At 39.0% G+C, this 23,842-nt stretch overlaps 2 protein-coding genes across 5 annotated transcripts in view; one reads left to right on the top strand and one right to left on the bottom strand.

Moving 5' to 3' along the window:
* LOC134490217 (uncharacterized) overlaps nucleotides 1-3,999 on the bottom strand; it is a 43,953-nt gene extending 39,954 nt beyond the window's left edge. Inside the window, exon 1 of the mRNA XM_063293116.1 lies at nucleotides 3,703-3,999. Coding sequence (XP_063149186.1) covers nucleotides 3,703-3,857 — 155 coding nt within the window. The 5' untranslated portion in view covers nucleotides 3,858-3,999. The remainder of the gene's footprint in view (nucleotides 1-3,702) is intronic.
* A 9,141-nt stretch (nucleotides 4,000-13,140) lies between these two features.
* The window catches only part of YTHDC2 (YTH N6-methyladenosine RNA binding protein C2), a 35,095-nt gene continuing 24,393 nt past the window's right edge, over nucleotides 13,141-23,842 (top strand). Inside the window, exons 1-7 of one of the 4 annotated variants that reach the window (XM_063295335.1) lie at nucleotides 13,141-13,454; nucleotides 14,721-14,811; nucleotides 16,514-16,710; nucleotides 17,649-17,848; nucleotides 18,020-18,186; nucleotides 21,323-21,425; nucleotides 22,366-22,522. In XM_063295335.1, the coding sequence (XP_063151405.1) occupies nucleotides 13,250-13,454; nucleotides 14,721-14,811; nucleotides 16,514-16,710; nucleotides 17,649-17,848; nucleotides 18,020-18,186; nucleotides 21,323-21,425; nucleotides 22,366-22,522 (1,120 nt within the window). In that variant the 5' untranslated portion in view covers nucleotides 13,141-13,249. Of the gene's footprint in view, nucleotides 13,455-14,720; nucleotides 14,812-16,513; nucleotides 16,711-17,648; nucleotides 17,849-18,019; nucleotides 18,187-21,322; nucleotides 21,426-22,365; nucleotides 22,523-23,842 lie in introns of those variants that run through there. The other 3 variants (XM_063295332.1, XM_063295333.1, XM_063295336.1) reach the window with 3 other exon arrangements.

Raw genomic sequence — 23,842 nt, 5'->3', positions numbered from 1 at the left:
CCAGGTAGTTGCCAGGAGTCAAGACTGACTCAAAGGCACTAAAAAAAAAAGGCTTCCAGGTTGGGGAGAAATGGTGGACTGACATGCCTCCACAAACAGTGGAGATGACGCTGCTACAAAGACTGGCTAACGTTAAGCCCAGGTCAGCTTCTCACAAGGAGACCTGCTAGATCCAAAGAGATTTTGTAGGCGTCTCATGAATCTGAGTGCAAGGAGCCGTGGAAGAGAAAGCAAGCTCGCAACCACAATGGACCCTGCATAAGAACACTGGGTTTGCAAACCCCCCGCCAACTTTCTGAAACACATTTGGAAGACAATTATTTTAAAGTTAAAGAAATTTTCAGAGCAGTGGAGAAAACAAGCCACCCAGTGAGCAATCCTAAGGGGACAGCTGAATTTGGAATGACTGATTTTAAAGTATTTTTGAAACAATTAATATATATTAGTGGGAAATAGTTTTGTTTCGATTAATTGGAAACAATGATTGGTTAGCTTTGATTGCAAAACAAAAGATAAGGAAAAGTTGCCAAAGACCAGCTGACTACAGAACTACAGAGTGTTGAATGGGACTCTAGAGAAGGGGTAGGGGAAGAAAAAGTCCTTCTTTTACTTTTATTTCCCCTCCTCAATTGAAATGGCTGTTATTAGAAAAGTAATGAAACTTACAGAAATGACAGAAAAAGGTATTAACTTGAGACATTCCAAAGGATCTTTGAGGAACTGGGGAAGAATGTTACAGCTATAATAACAACATCAATAACTGTCTATGTGAATACATCATTTAAAGGAGATCTGAAAGAAGAGATGAATGAGTGGAGAGGTAATACAAATTAAAGTCAAGATGGAAATTTTGGAAAACAAAACAAATAAACAGAGGAAATACAAATACAAATATTAAGAGACAAAAAATGATGTACATAATGGACTATTACTGGGTTTACAAGAGAAGGAATCTTATTTGAGACCAAGAGTGCTTATAGAACAACTTGGTGAAAATAGTAAGGAGAGTGTTGCTGGAGCCTTAAAAAATTTTTTTAGGATGGGAGGAAGAAGATATGGATGGAGATCAGGTCCAAATACTAACCAAAACCAATTTGTTTAACTTTTTGAGATCAGCCAGGGACAGAATATTGTATAAAAGATGGGACATGTCTGTAAATTTGACTGTCACATCTCTAACAGTTAACTGAATCTACCATTCTCTATCAATCTCTTTATAAAATGATACATGCATATGCTGCACAATATTGCTTATATAGCAATACTGTCATGTTCACCATTCCGGTGTTTGTCTACATCGTAACGGTTCGCTTGCCAAGGTGCTGATACGTGTCCGGGCTGGGAGGGTGCTGCTGAGAGCCTTGTACAGGAGACGTGCTGATCTGTGCCCGGAGGAATGTGTTTAGGCTATCTCTGAAATGTCAAGGTCTTTTTGCCCGTTGATCAGCAGAGCTCGTTAGGAGCACCTGGGAATGTGGGGCGAACTGTATGTGAGGGAGGGGGTGGGGTGCTGTTTGCAAAGATGCTATTTAGTTTGAGTTTAGGCGCGCTTTTCTCATTCTCAGCTTTTTACCTGTTTGCACTCTTTCCTAAATAAATCCAGAACCTGAATTGACATTTTGAGTCTGAGAGTTTTATTTAGAATAAGGCAATCATCACAAATACCTTAAATAACTATAAATAAACCAACCATAATCTAATCCTATTAATTTATATATTTATTTTAAAAATTTATAGAAGTGTTCACTTCATAATCCACTTGAGTTTTCCAACAGAAAGATAGTTTGGATTCCCCCATAATGCTGATTTAACATGACTCTAACAATCAAACTAGGTTTGCTATGTTACTGCATGTCATGCCTCATCAGAGTTTATACAAAAGGGATGATTCCATACTTATCAAAGTAGTTGGATTCTGACATTCTCCAATTTTAAGTGGTGACAAATATTTCAATTTGGTCCATGCAGGCAAAATGTCTAGAAGCTAAAACTTGTTTATTCACCAGCCTGAGAAAAAAAACTTGTCTTATAATATAACTTTAATGTGTAACATCAGCTGTCTCATTGACAGCTGAAGCTTCCTGAATGAAAAACAAAGGAAATTTTCCCTAAATAAATCTGTACATAATATTTTCAAAAATACATTTTCAGAATACCATACATGGTATACATTTTTAAATACATTAAAAATATTCATTTTAAAATAATTTTACCCCATCACTTTCAACATCTAATATAAGCAAGTACTATATTTTTAAAAAACATTGAATTCATCAGTTATTCACAACAAATGAGCATCAAGAATTTCAGTATTTCCTCAATATGGAAGATTGTTCTTCCAGAACACTTATACACAGGATGAAACTATCAAAGAGCAAACATCAAAGGATTCCATTGTATTTGGTTTCCATTTACTATGCACCCTTGCTGACCAGCAATCCACTGAATGTTCAAATTGTTTTCCAGACACTGTTTCTAACCATTTATAATTATCACTCCAGCTGCACATTTATTGATAGAATTCCCTAAGTAATATACTACTGTACTTAAAAGTTTACCAGTAATAACAATCTGCTGTCTTGCCGGAACATCTCTTGTGCCTTTCTATTTAATCAGTCGTACGCTTTTCAAAACCGATTAACAATAATGGTTTTAAAACTCTTTTAAAAGTTGCAGTACCTATGAATTTAAATCAGAAAGATATATTGGGGCACAAATGAAATGTTTTGGATGAGGTTAGATTCTCATGTTGTGTTTACAACACTCCTTCAGCTCTATCCCAGTATTACAAGATGTGCTGGATCATGTACTTCCTACTTATATTTCTATTTATACTTACCAGTCCTTAATTATGGTAGGACAGCATGGAGCATGAACGTTTTTGGACTTCTCACATTATTTTAGTTGTGCTGAAAGGAGCATTACTACTGTATCTCCCACCATGCTACAAAGAATACTCCAGTTAAGTAATTTTAGATTCTGAATTTAATCATTGAAGGGTGGCATAGAGGTTATTGCTTCATTTAATTAAAAATGCATTAAGTCCATCCAGATATGTTGGGGACTTTCAAGGATATCTTTCCCAAATCTTGCTCTGATTGCATTACGTATTGCAAAGGTAAGGTAAAGACAGCTAATGGGAGGAAAGTTGCAGAACAGCAATACTGGAAACCTGTTTCCTTTTTATCTCCTCTTTCAACTTCTGAGCAATTGAAACAGCTCAGCTTAATCTGAACTAGCTCACTAGAAATAACAATGGGAGAAGATACTTTAAAGCACGAGCACGGCATTTTTACCGTCCAAACAAATTCCAATCACCACTTATACTTTTAGACTAAAAAGAAGAGGCGAAGACCATGTTTTCCTGACATCGCAGTAGGAATGTAAATCTCATATGGAACTTAAGAAATGCGGACAAGAAACTGGGAGAGGCAAAATGGCTTGAAGCAAAAGAGCTTGTTTTAAGAACCACTCACATTCCCTGGGAAAGTGCCAGGGTTCCAACGCCGAGGTAGCCAGAAGGTGCTGCGAGCTGGGCCCCTTCGGCGGCGTCCTTGGCAGAACCGATGGCACCTCCCCTAGCCCACCATTCTGCACGGTGCAAATCCCAACTCAGAAACTCAACTCAGAAACTTGCGAGGAAGTTGACCCGCACTTTATAGGGGCTCACGCAGAGCAGGAAATCTTCAGATCTTCTCTTACCTGCTGATATAGCCGTCGCCGTCCCCATCGCAGGTCTGGAAGAGGCGCCTCATCCTCTCCTCCTCGCTCGTGCTGGAAGTGTCGCTGCTGCTGCTCCCGGTGCTGCTCATGCTCACCTCTACCACCACTGCCGGGCCAGCCGCTGCCGCCATCATACACTCTCTCCCGAGGAGAAGGAGGCGACGGCGACACGAGCTTACTCAGGCGTCCAAGGTTCCCGGAGCCTTCAGCTCACCAGGGACCCCCGCGCGCACTCCCTTTCCAGCCCAGCTGTCGCGCGTACAAAGCACAAGAGGCGGCACAATGAAAACAAGGGGGGTGGGGAAATCCAGACGCTCCGCCGCTCCTTCTCGCGCACGAATTCAGCGCGCGCCGCCTTGGGCGCCAATCAGGCACATCCTGGGAACGGCGCGCGCGTCGGCTGGAGCAGGAGCCCAGCTCTGGCCCTTTTCTTCTTCGGAACCGAAAGCCTGGGGTCACCGGGTTGCAACGGATGACCTGGGGAAAGTTAGGAGGAAGACGGCGGAGGAAGTTTGCATGCTTATTTGTGATTTTGACTCATTTCCCTGAGACGTAGGCGAACGAACGGAGTATCTTTCTGGAGCAAATTGAAAGAATATTTCTTTCCGTGTGCGGAGTGCATCTCCATGGACGACCACAGTAAACAAGGATTATCCCTTCAGAGAAGGCTGACGTCCATAATAGCAGTTACCTTTTAGAAAAGAACGGCTGGTTTGGAGAGTTGGTCTCTTTGGATCTTTTTACTCCAGATAGAAATGCCCTTGATGCTTTTCCACAGTGAATAAGGATTACCTGATGAAACCACGGATGAACTGTGCGATTTGTGCTATTTGGTACACTGTCAACATTGCATCTGTATGTGAACTATTCTTGCAAAAGTTATGTTTGGGCATGCTGATGATTAGCCTTGGGCAAAAATGTTTCTACCTGCATTTCTTGCCAAACATTCTGTATGTCATAAGAGATCATTGGTAAAAGTAGAAATGAATGAAATGTTGCATCTGCCCACAATTTACCTCTTTCTGTTACGTAACTCATTAACCATAGTTGTAAATCTTCATTGCCATATGTAAAGCTTTTCTGTGACAATGGCTATAATTTCTCTTGAAGAGATCAGTGTTACTGCTGAGCAAACTATGAATGTTGCAGATGCATGCTTCGTCAACATCAGATCAAAATTTCCATCTTGATATGGCAGTGAATTCATATTTTAACTTCAATTAATTAATTTTAGCCAGTGTGGCAGCTTTTCGTTTGTTTTTAGTAGCTTTATTTTCTAAATAGTTTTTAGTAGCTGCATTGTACTTCAGTTAGTGAGTAATTGAGGGTCGAAGTATACTATGGTTTGTGGAAGTGGTTTTTTTCCGGGGGGGGGGGGGTTAGAGCAGTATTTATCTGGCTTATGGTACTCAAGTGGCATGTGATGTATTGTCTGGTTCATTGTCCTGGAACTATTTCTCCCTCAATCTGGAGCGGTTATTTCAGATCTTTTCAATATCCATTTTTATTTTAATTAGCCTAAATAATTTTATATCAATGCACATAGCCATTCCACAGTGCAAATCATGTTTGAATAATTTGAAAAGCACCAGTCCCTACACAGCCTAGTCACTGATAATCAAGTACTTAGAGTGGATTTGGTTAATACTAACTTGGAATATGGAAGTAGGCTCTAGTCATTCAAATAAGCTCTGTCAAGAGCTGAGATGATTTCAAATTGCATCAAGAAGTTATATCAGTAATATCTGCCCCATCTTTTTGTTTTTAAATAACCAGGCTTCCCACCTGAGTTTAGCAATAAATCAAAGATCTTCCAACACTTCACTGCTGAACCCATCTACAGGTAGTCCTCGACTTACAACCATTCGCTTAACAACTGTTTGAAGTTATGACGGCACTGAAAAAAGTGACTTACAACCAATCCTTGCACTTACAACTGTTGCAGCATCCCCGTGGTCACATGATCAAAATTCAGGCACTTGGCAACTGGCATGTATTTACCACAGTTGCAGCATCCCAGGGTCACATGCCTGCCATTTGCAACCTTCCCAGCTGATTTCCGACAAGCAAAATCAATGGGGGAAACCAGATTCGCTTAATGGCTGCAGTGATTTGCTTAACGACCGTGGCAAAAAGGTCATAAATTTTGGCATGACTCACTTAATGACCACATCGCTTAGCAACAGAAGTTCTGCTTCCAATTGTGGTTGTAAGTCGAGAACTACCTGTAATTGCTTTCACTTGTCTGAAAAATCTCAACCTTGGCTCTACTTGATTAAATTCTTTGTTGCAGACAACAGCAAAAACACATACAATACTTGCCAAGAGGTAAAAGATTTATCCTCTCAGTGGTTTACGCTTGAGGTTTCCTTCTTCTGCCCTTCCAGATTAATGGATGCTTGATGCAGCGCTTGGTGGTTTCAAGCCAAGCAATTGTTGCATGTTTACATAACAGACACTTTTGGCTTGGGAACTACTGGTTCCTGCTTTGCCTACCTCAACCCCTGATTATGTGCCATCAAGTCAATGTTGACTCTTAGCAACCACACAGATTTTCTCCAGGAAGATCTGTCCCTAACCTGGTCCTTCAGGTCTTCCAACTGTGCACCCATTTCTGCTGTAATTGAGTCTTCCTCACTGCTGCTGGTTAACCGCTTTCTTTCCACATTTCACAACATTATAGACTTCTCCAGAGAGTTAGCTTTTTGCATAATGTGTTCAAAGTATGATAATTTGAGCTTGGTCACTGCTGCCTTGACTCAGAACTCTTGAGTTTATTTGTTTGATGATACATTTGTTGTTTTCTTGCCTACCTCATGCCTACTATAAGCTCCAGAGTACAGTGCTCTATCAAGGCCCTAATGAGGAAATTAAAATACAGTATATGTCTTGGGCCCAAGTAAATTCAGCCCACCCGTGCTACCTGAATAGGGAGCACATGCTGCAGGTCCCCTCCCATCAGGAACTATGATGAGAGAGGGCACCAAGTCAGGTATTCTCAATAGCTTACCCCCTGAGGTAAAAATGGCCCTGACTCTTATAACCTTTTGGAGAACAGTAAAACTTGGATTTGTTTGGTGATAAGCAGCTAGAGGAAGATCTCCACTATTACTGTTTGTTACTGTTTATAGTTTTATTTTTCATTATATTGTTCCTTGTATTGTGTTTTGATTTTGTACACTGCCTACAATAATTGCCAAAACTGGTGGCAGTTTTCCATTTAGAGATGGAATATACACAAAAATTATAGTGTGAATCCTACAATAGGCTTAACATATCCTCCCCCTTCAAAAAACCCAGAAAATCCCCACAAAACAGAGGAAAACTGGAAATTCTCAGACCCAGTTATATATGCATAAGACAACCTATCAATTCAACATCATTATTTTCCTGCAGGGTGGCCCTCAGCCTCAGTCAAAATGTTGAGTATATATCTCAGCTAACTTTTACATCATTATGCTATGCTAACTTTAGTCAAACAATTTTTTATGCCATAATGGTTGGGATCACCACAATTATAAGCCATAAATCATGATGTAAAAAACACAATGGCAGGGATCATACATCATGCAAAGCCAAAATCTGGCAAATCACATTATGGGAATTTAATTCTGATAATGAGCATCTTGCATTTTGCCCCAAGTCATTCCATCTCCTGATGACCTACATGCCAGTTCTTGTGTCTTCCAGCTGTGTTACAGGGCAAATAGGCATACACATACGTATGAAATGCTTTTATAATATAGAAAAGGCAAAAAAAAAAAAAAGAATCTAATGTGATATTCTGTCATATGAAAGACTTAACAATACCCCTCTTTCATTGTCACACCCTAGCCACTATTTGGCCTATAAACCTGCTTAGGAGAAAAAATAAAAAACATGGGGAGCCACAGCCTAATATTTTGGAAATGTATCTACTTGCTTCAGAAAAAGAATCATGGAAAACAGAGATAGTACAGAATGTATTTCATGGGAGGATGGTAGACATAGAATTTTGACAGAATGTTGCTTTATAACTGGTTATAGCTCCCGTAGCTACCATTTAGTGAAAATGTGCACAAAAATTCCAAATCTGTTCACCAGACTGAAAACGTTGGAGACTCCAACCTGTGAACCCACTCACTCATGAATTTTACCAATTATAATTATGTATCTTAATGCTACCTTTTCTCTTTTCAGAATACTTGCTTTTCTAGTTTTACAATTTTTGTAAATATGTCATACATATTTCTGAATATGTTTTTTTGCTTGCTTATAATGTGCCTATTTCATATGCCTTCATCAAGCTGCTGGCTATTTCTAAAAAGGTAAGTATTCTGTGGAGCTAATAATTAGATTGTGTTTTCCAGCAAACAGGTTAGCCCAGCTTTGAAGGTTAGTTACACTACCCTTGTTATTGCATCCTTATCAGGATTTAATTCTGAGAATCTGCACTATTGTGTGCTTAAAATTGGATCTCTTCTCCAGCATTTTTGTTAATCCCAGAAAGGCCTTCCATGAAACTTCTATGCAATAAAATCTCTTCAGAGCATCTGATTACAAACCTTATCTTGAGCCTGTGTTTTATTTCTATTGTTAGAAAGGGGCCATAACTTATTAAAAGCGTAAGCAAACTAGACCAAACCAAATGCTCATTTGATATAGCATTCTGTTTTCCACAATGGCTAATCAAATGGTTATGAGGAATGAACAAGCAGAGCACGAACACAATAAAACCCTTGTATTTGTGTTTCCATTACTGGAATTGAGAAATATATATGATTTAGCGAGATTATCATATGTCTGGATTTTTCCAAACAAATCCACTTTTTGCCACAATCACACTCTGTCCACCAGAAAGAAAAAAAATACTCCAAATGTCTAGAACTGAAGTGGCAAAGGTTGGCAGCAGAAGCATCCGTAGGTCTCATGGAGAATTCCTTTGCCCACTCATCAGCTATATTATTTTGACAAACTACATTTGTATACGTGCTTTTACTGGTTCAGGAATGGGCACAATTGGTGAACACATCAAAACTAGGCAAAAAATCTCCTGACCGTGGTTTCCACCTGCTAATCCAGCAGGGCTGAGAGTCTAGGGGAAGCCTATGGTTATCACAGTAGCCATGAACTCTTGAGCACCCCCAACCTCCCAAAGCATGGAAGTTGAAATACAGTCTGGTGGGAGTCTACCACCAGCTTAACAATGAGGTAGGAACTAAAGGAGGGGTCAGCAGGAGGGCCAGTACACCACAATATGCTTTATGCTTGTGCATATTGTGTTATAAAGGGAAAATACGTAATTGTAAAATACTCCCAAGTATACAGACAATACAAATCTATATTAATCAAGGAAGATAATTGCTGAAGAAAATGGCACAACAAATGAGCTTCCTTTGTACAGCAACGGCTTCATGCCTGCAAAGTTAAAGACTTGTTAACTTTTTTTTTAGAGCTATACACAATGATTCAGTTTTACTGAGCTAAAATTTATAGGCCACACATTTATAGGTTTCTTGTAAGGTCTCAGATTTTCTGGACACTTAATGTTTCAAAAGTGTTCTAGGTTTTTAGTACTAAACAACAGATCCCTTTATAATGATACAATATTGGTAACATTAATTTGCTATTCATTGTACTTTATTCCATGGAAAATAAGAGAAATTTGTAAATGGCACCGATTTAAAAAAAGGAAATGGGTCCATAAACCTTAATACATTTGTAAATGTAGCAGTGCTGCGTTTTGCCTTTTCTATCAGTTTAATTACCCCATGTGGGGGTGCTCTATTTCAAGATTCATTCATAGTTCAGTTCACAGCAGCATAATGCACCCATTTCATTTCTGGTAAGAGCAGAGCAGGCATTATTTCTATTGAGATAGGATGGCAAGAATCAAAACTCCAATGTCAGAAATAGCTACATATCTAGGCTGACCATATTTCCTTGAGACAAAAACAGGACATTGGGATGGCAAAAATGGGGCGGGGTTAAACTTATGTAATATTCCGTATTCATGAAAAAGATGATAAAAAAAGTTTTAAAGAGTTTTTAAGATCCATTTGCTGGTCCTTAAACAGATTATTGTATATATAAAAAGATTTGCTCTCCCTCACAGTTTCTGCATTGCAGTCTCCCAATCGATCAAGCTGCTGCTGTCCCTCGCGGCTTGCTGCGATGTCACGTGCTTGCATCACCGAAACCTGTCCAATCACCAGTGACAGGTTCGTGGGAACTTTCAAATTTTTTTCTTCTTTATTCGTTCAGTCACTTCTGACTCTTTGTGACTTCATGGACCAGCCCACACCAGAGCTTCCTGTCAGTTGTCACCACCCCCAGCTTCCCCAAGGACAAGTCCATCACCTCTAGAATATCATCCATCCACCTTGCCCTTGGTCGACCCCTCTTCCTTTTGCCTTCCACTCTCCCTAGCATCAGCATTTTCTCCAGGGTGTCCTGTCTTCTCATTATGTGGCCAAAGTACTTCAGTATTGCCTTTAATATCATTCCCTCAAGTGAGCAGTCTGGCTTTATTTCCTGGAGTATGGACTGGTTTGATCTTCTTGTAGTCCAAGGCACTCTCAGAATTTTCTTCTAACACCACAGTTCAAAAGCATCGATCTTCCTTCTCTCAGCCTTCCTTATGGTCCTGCTCTCACAGCCATATGTTACTATGGGGAATACCATTGCTTTAACTATGCAGACCTTTGTTGTCAGTGTGATGTCTCTGCTCTTAACTATTTTATCAATTTTTATTTTATCAATAAAAATTCAAATTTTTAAGTAACTTTTTTTAAAAAAGGGACAAAGTTGACATTTATATTAAAATGACAGGACGATTGGGCAATATGAAAAAAATGGTACTGTTCCGTTCAAAACGGTATGTATGGTCAGCCTATACATATCCTTTAGCTTGGTTAACTGACTGTTGATAATACTATATCTTGCAATATAGTATCCTTAGTAATGATTGTTCTTGATTTCTGTTTCTCAGAAGTCAACCAGCATGACCTATATCCCAAGTCCTTACCTTCCAATATTTCCAAGTCAGTTGCAATAACAGAGCAAAAACAAATAGAACCACAATGATAAATATAGAAATATTTATCTATATTTCTATATAGATATAGACATATAGATAAATATTGGTGCTATAGGGGGTGCTATATTCATAGCATTTTCCATGCCAATGAAGGAATCCTTCATAGGCATGGAAAAAATAATATGGCATTTGTCTCATGCTAGGGAGCTATGATTTCTGCAAGAGGAAATTCCCAGGCCTTTTTCCCAGTTGTTACCAATTTCACTGAGTTGCTGTGAACCCCTATAGTGGGTATCTGGAGAGATTGCATGGGTGGCTTAATATGGATGTAGAAATTAATTCAGAGATCCAAGCCCCAAATTATATTGCATTTTATAGAACTAATTACTGTTTCAATTGTACATATGAGTGATTAGGACAAGCCAGTTAAGTACCAGAGAGAGATGTTCCCAATTAAAAAGCTCTTGGAATTCAAATTGTTAATAAATTGTGTAATAGTATAAGAAAGATGTGAAAACAATAACATATAATTAAACAAAATAAGCCAAATGGATTAGAACGTTTTATATCATATTCGATATTTGAGTGTATAGCAATAAAATTTCCAAACATTGTCCCATCTTGTTTCCTATTCAGATAATACTGAACATCATGGGAAGGTAATTGTGACAGAATACATGCAGTGCACCAAACCACAGTTTAATGATGATTTCTGGGTAAACCATCCTTGACTGGGGAAACACAACATGCTATGCCATAAATCATAGATTATAATCTACAATGGCTAGATCTAAGCCAAAAGTAAAGAAGCTGCATTACTGCTTAATATGATGTACAAACCAAATACTGATTATAAATCACTTCAAAACTGAAGGTTTATATTGCTTTTCAAAATGCCATTACCTCATTCACTAGATAAAAATTAAAGTTGCAGTTCTCAGCACTCTGAAGACTTTTCTCCATAATCGTATTCTATTCCTTCAGTCCCTGAGTTGGCCAAAAAAAAGCATGTGAATATAAAGTGCAGTTTCCTGAAGTCAGAAGTCTGGCTCAGTAATGGGGCCAGTGTGCGGTGTTCTCATTACAATTTTGATGCAGGACAAATTGGTTTCTCCAGTCTTTTGAGCATCATCTTCTAGCAGGAAAACAATTAAACACTTTCCTTAATGAGTCAGGTTGGACAAATATATGTCGGTGCCTGGGACTGAGGAAGCCACCTTTTAAGTTTCCTAAGTAACAGATTGCCAGTGTAGAATGCCAGTGACCTGTTAATTGAGCTATTTTTGAACACAGGTCTAGTATTCTTCTGGTAGACCACTAAACTGAAAACTAGAATGGCTGATAGGTCATGGGCATAGGTAAGAAGTGCAAGGAAAATTCCCTTCTTCTTCATTCCATGCCCCTTCTCCTCACCTGTCAACTGGTCTAGGATGGACATGGGTTTAGTACTCTTCAAGATTAGACCTGCCTACAGAAATAGCCTGAGCATTGCAGTAGTTAGTGCAAGGGAAAATAGAATGCTGTTTCTGCAGAAAGCTTCTATGTTCAGCTGGAAACTTGGCCTCTTTTTTAAGTACTGAAGCACAAACGTCCAGTGGTGGAATTCAGAACTGATGTGTGGATATAATTGAATATGTACTGAAATACAGCAGAGGCAGAGTTCACATAGGACTTTTCCTTAAGGTGAAATTAAAGCACTTCCATCCTCAGGATGACAGAAAACCATACCAGGATGCTGTACTGTGGATTATCTGGTTTAGCATGTCGCATGAGTGCAGCCATTGTGGTTTATGACTTAACAGAATGTATGAGCCAGTCGTTTGGTCAATTCAGCAAATTATCGCTAAATAAACCAGCTACTATTAGGACAATGCTGGAATTATGGCGGGCATCATCATCTGATCCACAAAAACTTATGTAAAAATAAATCTGTCCATCTCTATGGTACTGGAAAACGATGCATTTCTATTCTATTTATTTAACATGCTCACAGGGTGATCTCCTTTGGAAGTTTTCTGGGTTCACATAACACGCCAGCCATAGTTTAAAAATTAACCTAATCACCAGTATTTGCACAACACCCTGAGTCGTATTTTAATTTAGTCCACTCAAAGGACCTGAAGCTTTTTAGTGTCTGGGTTTGCTAGGCCGAAACGTGGCTTGGTGCGTCTCGCAAACACAGGCGCTGAGCCACCCTCAGTGAGCCGAATCGCACTTAACCCTTTGCAATGTCGCCGAGCCCAATTCTGAGACGAGAAAAGCGACCCCTCCCGCGCCCCGCTCCTCATCGCCGCCAATGCACAATACGGTCTCCTTCTCATTCTACCTTCCCTTTCCCGCCTGGGAGGCTGTGACGTCACCCCACGGAGCCAAAGACTCCGCCCCCTGCCCTGCTCCTTTCGTTTTCCCGACCGAGTTTCGGGGTGTCTCGGGCCTGGCCGTGCTCGACTCCCTCTGGTGGCGCCGAGCGTCCCGGGCTGAGCTTGAGCTCTAAGGCGGCGCTGGGAGATGTCCCGGCCGAGCAGCGTCTCGCCTCGGCCTCCGGGAAGCGGGCCCGCAAGCGGAGGCCCCTCTACCGCCTCCGCCGCCTCCTCGTCGTCCTCCTGCTCCGGCGGCGGTCGCGCCAAGGGGCTGAAGGATATTCGTATTGACGAAGAAGTGAAAATTGCTGTGAACATCGCTCTGGAGCGGTTTCGGTATGGGGACCAGCGAGGTAACGGCTCCCTACACCGGAGGCGACCCATAGTTGATGGGGTCGTTCCTGCCTTGAACCAGGGCAGCGGGTGGGCAGCCCCCCCTCGAAGCAAGCCAACTGAGTGTTGAAGGTTTGCAAATTAAGAGGTCCTTCCTTTAGGGAGCTTTTGGATCCCCATGGGGTTCGGCCTACAGCGCTCTCTCAGTTATATCCGGCAAACGCGATGGGAGTTGTGGTTCAACACAGCTGGAGGGTGTCCTTTATGAAGGCTTAATGGGAATAACCAATTGGTGAAGCAACTACCTGCCTTGTTGTTTTATCCTTGGGGTCAAAAGCAGTATATTTCTGTTGTGTAACACAGGGGAACTTTACCTCACTACATTAGTTTCTCTGTTTAACAAGGAAAATACAGATGTCTTGGTTGCTGATTGTACTTGCTGTAGAAATAGAGTTCTATCTGTGCAGCAATAGACAGCATTTCTCAAGGACAATAGTCAAACTTATTTTATCCATTACTCACCTAGGGTCTTTCATTCTATCTTGCAACAAACCAGGCAGTTTTCCTCCATTCCATTAAACTCTCTTAAAATCGTTTTAATCAGATCTTTTAATGCTGAGCTGTCTATACTGATAATCAGGGCCCTTTCAGACATTCAGAAATAGAAGGTTTTTTGGTAGTTTTATATCTGAGCTATGTTAAGGGGAGATTAAGTATGAGTTGAATCATTTGGCTCTGACATTAATCATTGTTTATTTTATATATATATGTGTGTGTGTGTGTGTGTGTGTGTGTGTAAAGCAAGATCAAGTGGCAGATAAATGAGGTGCTGCAGTGTGCTGTCCTGTATACCTTGGAAGGGTAACAAGCAAGGCATGATGGTCACAGTCAACCCTTGAAGTTTGTTATCAGGCACTGGGTACCAAGCATATCTTGGTTCAAGAATTTGTTCAATTTCCAGAATGTATATACTTCTTTGGTATAATAAAATTGTTCATAGATCCATTAATTTATCTAATACTTTAAAAGCTATGTAAAATAAAAGTAATTTCCACATCTAGCATGCAATACTTCCTTCATTTTATCCCCAGTGTATTACTTATCAAATTTGTTAGTTGACATGTGGTATAAATCTGTGCATTCTACTCTGAAATAAGCTCCATTGAATTCAATGGAATTGTCTCAGATGAGACATCCTTTATCATCCTTGAGAAATATTTGCTCCTTTTTTATGAATGAAAAAAATCCCAGTGACTGAATATTCCTATTATGATTTTCTCCTATAGAAATGGATTTTCCTTCATCATTGACCAGTACTGAGAGAGCTTTTATTCATCGACTAAGTCAATCTCTTGGTTTGATTTCTAAAAGCAAAGGGTAAGTTGATATCTTATAAAATAATACAGCTTCTGTGTATGTTTGTGAACATGGATCATTCAAAATTAATGTTTCTGGTACAACTGCAGTTTTAAGTTTCTGAAGTGTTTTGATGTTCATTGGTTTCTTCTGGAGGAGCTTGGTATGTTTCTGTTTCAAATAGCGTCACATATATTTACTGTCAGACTGTATTCCTTTCATGTGCTTGTGCATAATTCCATGTTTAGATTATAGGCACTGGCTATCGATAATTTATCCTTTGTTGCTGCAGTAAATATATTCATTTAGATTTTATACCATTGTACTATAATGTTAAATAACTTCAGAAAATGACCATTCTTAGATTGATAAGGATATTTAAGACAAATTCTATAAATGTTTAGGAGTAAAATGCATTGAAATGAGCAGGACTCATTTCAGTAAATTTCAGTAAATATTGTTAGGATTCAACTGTAGGTTTTCTGATCATTGATTATGTAAAAATACTTAGTCTATTTTATTCTGGGGATCTCTATCAGAGGCTCAAACTATGTATGATTGTTGTAATAAGCAAAATGAAGTTTCTTTCCTTGGTTATAAATAATTGTGGTACTCATTTATGATCTCAGTAGATGGCAGCACCTGACTGAATTTGGAAGGTAAGTAGGATCAACCCTGATTAGTATTGGAATGGAAGGCAATTTCAGAGCCTTAGACTAGACTGGGAAGTTGAAAACATCCTAGCAGTCAGCAGTGGAAAACTTTTATCAAGAAGACTGCATGGATTATCAATAAAAACATCAAGATTCAAGTTCATTTAAAGGAGACTTTACTTTTACATGATTCTCATTAGTAAAATCTGAGATGTTCCTAAAGAGTTATTAGTGTTTTAAAAAGTATGTGTTTAGATAGCCATTTCTTCTAATATTATAAAAGCCTTGTCATAGAAAACACTCAATTCTACATATTTTAAATCCTATATAGATAAATTTATACTGCATTTAGCATTAGGGCATACAGTAGGTCTTCATTGTACTGAGCTGTGTTCTTGATTACATTTCACAGTAGCTGGTTTTTGCACTGATAATTCAGAAATAATTATGAACGATTAAAGGGAGCCAGCTGAACAGAGAAACAATGCTACACTTTTTTTCAGCTTCAGATCAACATTAGAAATGAACAGAATCTAATCCTCAGTAAATTAGATTAAATAGCAGAGCCGACTGTTTAAAAACAAATGCCTTCTTTACCAGTAGAACACATATTAAGAATAAAGTGACTTCTAGGAGCATGGAGTTTCACATGCAGTTACTGCCCTCTAGCATTTAACCATGCTTCTGCAGCAAGAGTTTATGACCTGTAAAACATACATACTAAAGCTAACATTTTGAAATGTACATATTAAAAAACAAGACCCAGTCAAATCATGATTGGAAAATGAAGCTATTAACAGTATTTTAAGATAACCAAATATCATTACCTTTTAGAGGTCCGTGACTTCTCAAAGGGTCATAATTTTTGAAGTGATCTTTCTGAAACAGCTGATTTGACCTATGTTTTAAAGGCACCGTAATTTGTTAGTAGAGTTTATTTCATGTATTTAAATGCTCCTGGCATATTTTAATATTTTTGAGACAATTATTTAATATCTAGGTATTCTTATTAACGTGTATGCATAAAAATCATTCTTGGTGGTAAATATAAAAATGCCTCAATGTTTCAGGAAAGGAGCGAACAGATACCTAACTGTGAAGAAAAAAGATGGATCTGAATTGGCACATACAGTGATGACCTGCAATTTGATTCCAAACACAAAGCATGCTATTAGAAGTTTAGTACAGAGATTTCCTGTAACCAATAAAGAACGCACAGAACTTTTACCAAAGACAGAGAGGGGAAATGTATTTGCTGTTGAAGCTGGTAGGTTGAGTATACTCTGAAAAAATACAATATATCATGGGAGGAAAAATATGTCGCTGAAAGAAATGCTTAGAAAATGTTACCATTACAGTTCTGAGATTTTTATAAATGTGATGGTTGCTACCCTAGTGAGTATGAATTCAACCCTACACTGATGATGCTGATTCACTATTTCCCCAGTACTACTACATCAAGAAAAATGTAAGGACCTAAGAAATTTAACATTGGCCTACCTGCCCTTTGATTCCTCAGAAGTGTTCCTGATTTTTCCTAATGCGGTAGTTTAAATAACATTTAAAACTATTTTCATTCCAGAAAATTTTGCTTTATGTTCTACTTCTGCCTCAAAGTAGGACTGAGCTTAGCTGTTTCATTTTATAATCTTTACGGTATTTAAAAAAAAAAGATTAAAATCTGCAGTTTTCCTGTGTTCTGGAGCACCATACTGAACTCCCCTCAGTTCTATCAAGCCTTAAGCATGCAAATTTTGGGGAGACCATTTAGTTCAGTGGCCACACAGGAAACAATTCATCACTGGAGGGGTGAGAATAGTCCTCTAAAGCTTTCACCTGGGAGCTGCAAGACAGGTTATATTAGTTCTGGCTGTCATTGTGTAATCACTAAGCTGTTTAATACTTTGATCTTTGGTTTGCCTGAGGTTTTTAGGAAGAAAATGCAAGTAGAGAATAGCTGTTTTGTGTCCATTGTGAACAAATGGAATGCCTGTGTATTCTCAGGCTGAGGAATTCCTATTTATTCACAATTATGTTCTACCAGTGTTTTATTTATCAAATATACTATATAAACTAACTAATAGATAAGTTGGGTACTGTTTTGCTGTATAGTATTCAATTTCTATTAACCAAGTGGCTTATTTATTGTATGTTAGAATAGATAAATTTTCAGCTTAGCAAAGTCATTATTTTTTCTTTTCCTAGAGAATAGAGAAATGAGCAAAACAAGCGGGCGTCTTAACAATGGCATCCCTCAGATCCCAGTGAAACGGGGAGAATCGGAATTTGATTCATTTCGGCAGTCTCTACCAGTTTATGAAAAGCAGGATGAAATTGTTAGAATTATTAAAGAAAATAAAGTCATTTTGATTGTGGGGGAAACTGGATCTGGAAAAACTACTCAGGTATGTTATATGTTAGAAGTTAAAAGTAAAAAAATGTGTAAAAGCTGTCCTAATAGATAAAGAAATAGTATTAATATTTTAAAATCTGCCAATTTCAGATGGAAATATAATTTACTGTGGAATTTGTATGTCCAGTTTTTTTCTAACATTAACACCAGTCTTTATGTTCAGATACCTCAATTTCTACTTGACGACTGTTACAAAAATGGCATACCATGTCGCATATTTTGCACTCAACCAAGACGGTTAGCAGCGATTGCTGTGGCTGAAAGAGTTGCTGCTGAAAGAAGAGAGAAGATTGGCCAGACTATTGGTTATCAGATCCGATTAGAAAGCAGGTCTCACCAAATTTTTTTGTGTACTTGGATAAAAAGTATTTTAGAAGTTTTGCAGGTTACAGATTTATGCAAATAACAAACTTTGGAGATAATCTCATCCCTTGCTTGGCACATTAAACTTTTCCCTTTTGGTCCTATACCTCTTTATCACTCTTTTTCTTGGAGATAGGGGACAATGGTATAATAAGTTTGTTTGACTGTTAATTCTGTGATGCATTATACTGATAAATACTAATAGCATGTACTGTTTCCAAGGGAACATCCATTGCATCATCTTCCAAGTCTGTTTTTTGATCCTGTTGGACCTGAGGAAGTGGACAAGATCTTCGGGACTGTAAATGCCACCACCTGTCAATTAGATCCATGTCCTTCCTGGCTGGTGAAGGCAGCTCGGGGGGTGACGTGTGGTTGGGCCCAGTTGATGATAAATACATCCTTACGGGAGGGGGTGTTTCTGGCGGCCTTTAAGGAAGTGCTTGTGTGCCCCCTCCTCAAGAAACCATCACTGGACCCTACTGTACTGGATAATTTTTGTCTAGTCTCCCACCTCCCCTTTAAGGGGAAGGTGGTTGAGAAGGTGGTGGCACTGCAGTTCCAGAGGATTCTGGATGAAACGGATTATCTAGACCCCTTTCAGTCAGGTTTCAGGCCTGGATATGGAACAGAAACAGCATTGGTTGCACTTATGGATGATCTCTGGCAGGAGCAGGATGGAGGCAGTGCATCCATCCTGGCTCTCCTGACCTCTCAGTGGCTTTCGATACCATTGACCATGGTATCCTTTTGGGTCGGCTCAGGGAGTTGGGGGTGGGCAGCTTAGTTTTGCGCTGGTTCACCTCCTTTCTCCAGGGCCGGTCCCAGTTGGTGTTAATAGGAGAGGAGAGATTGGGCCCACGGCCCCTCCTTTGTGGGGTGCCACAGGGTTCAGGATTCTCTCCCCTCCTTTTTAACATCTACATGAAACCGCTGGGCGAGATCATCCGTCTCTATGGGATGAGGTATCATCAATATGCTGATGATACTCAGCTATACATCTCCATCCCGGGGGAAGTAAGTGATGCTGTGGCTGCTCTTTCCAGGTGTCTGGGGGCTATTGGGGTCTGGATGGGGAACAACAGGCTTCAGATGAACCCTGGTAAGATGGAGTGGCTGTGGGTTAATGGCCCCTCGGCTCCCAGGGATTTGCCATCTTTAGTTCTGGATGGGGTTGCACAGCCCCAGACAGACCCGGTGCATAACTTGGGGATCCTTTTGGACTCACGACTCCTGCTCAAAGAGCAGGTGGCAGTCATGCCCAGAAGGGCCTTTGTGCAACTTCGTGTTGTGTGCCAGTTATGCCCCTTCCTGGATCAAGAGGCCCTTCGAACAGTCACTCATGCCCTGGTCTTCTCCCATATAGACTATTGTAATGAGCTGTACATGGGGCTACCCTTGAAAAGTATCCAGAAGCTACAGTTGGTCCAAAATGCAGCTGTGTGGGCAATTTTAGGTGCTTGAAGACCAGCACATATAACTCCTCTGCTCTGTGAGCTGCATTGGGTTCCAGTTTGCTTCCAGGTCCAATTCAAGGTGTTGGTTATCACCTTTAAAGCCCTACATGGCATGGGTCCAGGTTACCTAAGGGACCATCTCATCCCTGTTACATCAACCTGTCCCACCTGGTTGTGCAGAGAGGGCATGCTGCGGACCCCGTCTGTAAGAGAATTCCATCTGGCGGGGTGCAGGAGGTGGGCCTTCTCTGCAGCAGCTCCCGCCCTTTGGAACATCCTTCCCCAAGAAGTGAGGTTAGCCCCCTCCCTCCTGGACTTCAGAAAACAGCTAAAGACCTGATTTTGCCACCAGGCTTGGAGTGGGGAGAGGAAGAGCCATTCTTGCGGCTGGTTGGTTCCCTAGTCCTACCAGGACTGGTCTTATCCCCTTATGGGCTGAATTAGATCTGCTGTTACTTGGATTTCATTGCATTTTATATTTACTGATTATTGGCATTATTTATGATTTTATTGAATTTTAAATGGTTTTTATTGTGAACCACTCAGGGTCCCCCGTGCGGGGGAGATAGGTGGTGATAAAAATATAGACAGACAGATAGACAGACAATGCTGCCTTCCAGAATTAATGAGTAGTACATAACAAAGTGATACTGTGATTATGGCAGTGATGGTGAACCTTTTGGGCTTGGCATGTCAAAAATTCAGAAAATGCCTAACTTGACTCTGCTGGTGTGTCACCCCCCCCCCGAACAAAAGAGAAACAATACTTTATATATTCATTTATTAAAAAAATACAATCCAATCGTGTGGTGCTATTATATAAAGATATGTCATTGGTAACTCAAACAGGGAGAATAGCTGTTGTTGGGTGTTGGTGAACACTGGCTTGTCACCCAAAACGTCACGCGCATGTCATAAGTTTGTCATCACTGACTTACGGGATGCTTTTCAGAAAGGCTTGCCTTGTAGATTTTTTAAAAACTTTCCCAGCACCAGATCGCTTCACATTTCCATGGTTTTCAAAATGTAATCCAAAGATCTGTTTTAATGCTGGTGGTGATTTCCTCCTTCCTCCTCACTGTCCAGTACTCTGCTATTTTTCGTGATTCCTCATGCTAGGATTCTTGATTGTTTTAATCAAGACACCCTGGAAGTTGTGAAACTGAGGGTAGTTATGATAATTAAAACTATTCCTTGCTTATTATCTCTGTGTGCAATGTAGACATAGATTTGTTGAGGAACCAGATTGCATCCCTCATTGAATGAACACAAACTGTTTCATATTTTAAGTTCCCCTTTCTAGCCTTAGATTTTGTGGAAGTAAGTTTGGAAAAAAGGCATTTCCACCAGGTAGTATGTGTCTATGTTACAGATACATTTCAGAAGAGGAATTATATGCAACATGCCTTTTGTCTGTTGTCGCTTAGACAGGGTTCTTCTATAATCCTTTGTACAATCTTTTCTTTGCATTAAACCTACATTTTAAAACAGGCCAAGTGGTCTCTCAGAATAGCACTGCACCTTTGCAGTATCGTTTGTTCAGAAGTGACAGCATTGTGATTAGAAGCCTTTATTTGTAATAACTTCATGTAATTGTGCTTACTGTTTTTGTAATATAAAGTTCTTAAGTATCTTTATATTAACAGGGTTTCTCCAAAAACACTCTTAACGTTTTGCACCAATGGTGTATTACTTCGTACACTAATGGCAGGAGATAGTGCATTATCTACTGTAACTCATGTTATTGTGGTAAGTTTGGCCATTTTTTTTCCAGAAATGGTATCCTTGTTATCATGCAAAGCCTTTTTTATACCTAGGTTAAAATTATTAAAATGTTAATATATAAACAAACTCTTATTAGCATATTAGTGGTATTCTTTATTTAATCAATTTCTAAGGTTGCCCATTCTCCTGTGACCCTGATCTGGCTTTATTGAGCATATATTACTTTGAGGCACAAGCACCCAGACTTATGGACTCCAAATGAGGAAGAGGTTACGAATAATTTTTTTAGCTATAGTTGCATTGAATAGAATTTTATTATTATAATTTTTATATCTCTAGTAGGTTATAAAGCTTGAATAACTATACCTGCATACTGGGTTGAAATATTTTTACCGGTGTTCGTAAGCTTGAATTGTGAAAGGATTGATACATTGACAATTGAATTATAATTATTTTAAATTATTTTGAAATTCTGATCATTTTAGCTTTAAAGTGCTTTGATAAAAACATTTATCTTCCAGTATAAACATACTTGGTACCTATAGGTTTGTCAGTTTTTTATGAGAGCATATAATTTTCTATATTCAGCAGATTTCTATACTATAATCAGAATATGAGACTCAAGGAGCAGTTAGCAAATGAGCCATGTAGAACTTGGGATTCCAATTGATTTTTTTTAAAAAAACTGCCTTTTGGATGACAGCTTGAATATCCTAAAGGCAAAACACTGCATAAAGTCACAACATAGGGCAGCAGGATGAATTACATGTTGATTGTTGACAGTATTAGACAGGACAATGGCTAGGGAGTTCTGGGAGTTGAAGCCCATACATTGGGAGCATGCACAAGGTAGGAAAGACTAATGTAGATCAACAGAGGTGACAACAAGAAACAAATCATTGTATGTGATGTAACAAAATGCTCAGGTTTTGTTACAAAAAAACCTGGCTTGTTTATGTTGCAGGATGAAGTCCACGAGAGAGATCGATTCAGTGATTTTTTGTTAACAAAATTAAGAGATATGCTACAAAAACATTCTTCACTGAAACTCATACTTTCTAGTGCTGCTCTTGATGTGAACCTCTTTGTCAGATATTTTGGAGGCTGTCCAGTGATATATAGTAAGTTCAAATGTTAAAAGGAATCCCATTATGAAATATAGTTCAAGAAAATATATATTATTCTGTGTGTGTGTGTGTCTACTATGGTATATATCAAACCTTGGAAACAAACAGTTCTGTATCACTTGTTATCTGAGGATCTGACTGAAAGGTACAAGTATTATTGATAAGGATTTGCTGTTTTTCTCTTTAAAGCACTACTGCTGAACTTTGATTGTATTTTTATAATATATTGGTGTTTTGACATGGCATATTTTTGAAAAAAAAAGAGTTTGGAATCCTTCAGCTAAAAAATAGTATACCATTTTTTAGTTTGAATTCTGAGTATATAGTCATCATTACATATGCAGAAATAAACAAGATTTTGATAATAAACTTAAAAATATTATTATTAGTATGTGTTAAATGGAACTGGATTTAACTGGGCAAACAATTACCCTAAGGCTTTTTTTTTCAGTTGCTAAAGCAGCAATCTAAAGGGACCATTGTGATAATGAATAGGAACAGCTTTGGCATCTGAGTTCCACAGGAGGAAGAGTAGTGATCAGAGAAGTTGTGTTTTTTGTGGGATTGTATGCTCAGATCTGTGGGGTGAAAAGATCATCTCCTGAATAGAGGTTGATTAGAAGAGAGAATTGCTGAGAGTCCATTGATTCTTGTTAAATAAACAAGTTTTTGCACAGATTAAAATGGGAATATATATGAAGAGTGCTATCCAAGTTGTGAGTTCACTAAGCAAATGATCATGGGGCGATAATAGGAGTTTCACGGGAGTTCAAGGATATCATTCATAACAATTTTTTTCTTTAAGTCACTCATTAGTACTTGGCTAATCTAGGATTCTAAGAAGAGAACATGCGTACACACACACGTTTGCGGTGCCTTCAAAAATAAATCCAAATGAGTAAACAACTGCAGTCATAACCTGCAGGGTTTGTGGCATATATGTTTTTGTGCCTGAAAACTTGGCATATATTTGCAGAATGTGCATGCTTATAGTATAGCTTGAGAAAACATTGGCCACACTTCAGCTCATAAACGTTAAAGACATATCAAACAAAGAAGACAGAATTACAACAGAATTGATGGAGGAAGCAATTTGCCATAAAGAAAAAAATAAATAAAAGGCCTAATTCCAGTGAACAAGACTGACACAGAGGAACAAGAAACAGGAGACATTCTGCAGTGCTGGAACTCAGAAATAGCTTTCAGGCCATCAGTGAATAAACAGATGTCAAAAAAAAAAAGGAGAAGAAGAAGAGGAGGAGGAGGAAGAAGACGACAGTAGCGAACAGGAGATAAGAGGTTGCCTCTCTGCTT

This window comes from Candoia aspera, chromosome 2 (genome assembly GCF_035149785.1).
Source record: "Candoia aspera isolate rCanAsp1 chromosome 2, rCanAsp1.hap2, whole genome shotgun sequence".
Taxonomy (NCBI): domain Eukaryota; kingdom Metazoa; phylum Chordata; class Lepidosauria; order Squamata; family Boidae; genus Candoia; species Candoia aspera.
The sequence above is the reverse complement of the archived record's forward strand: the minus strand, read 5'-3'. Positions and strand labels throughout refer to the sequence as shown.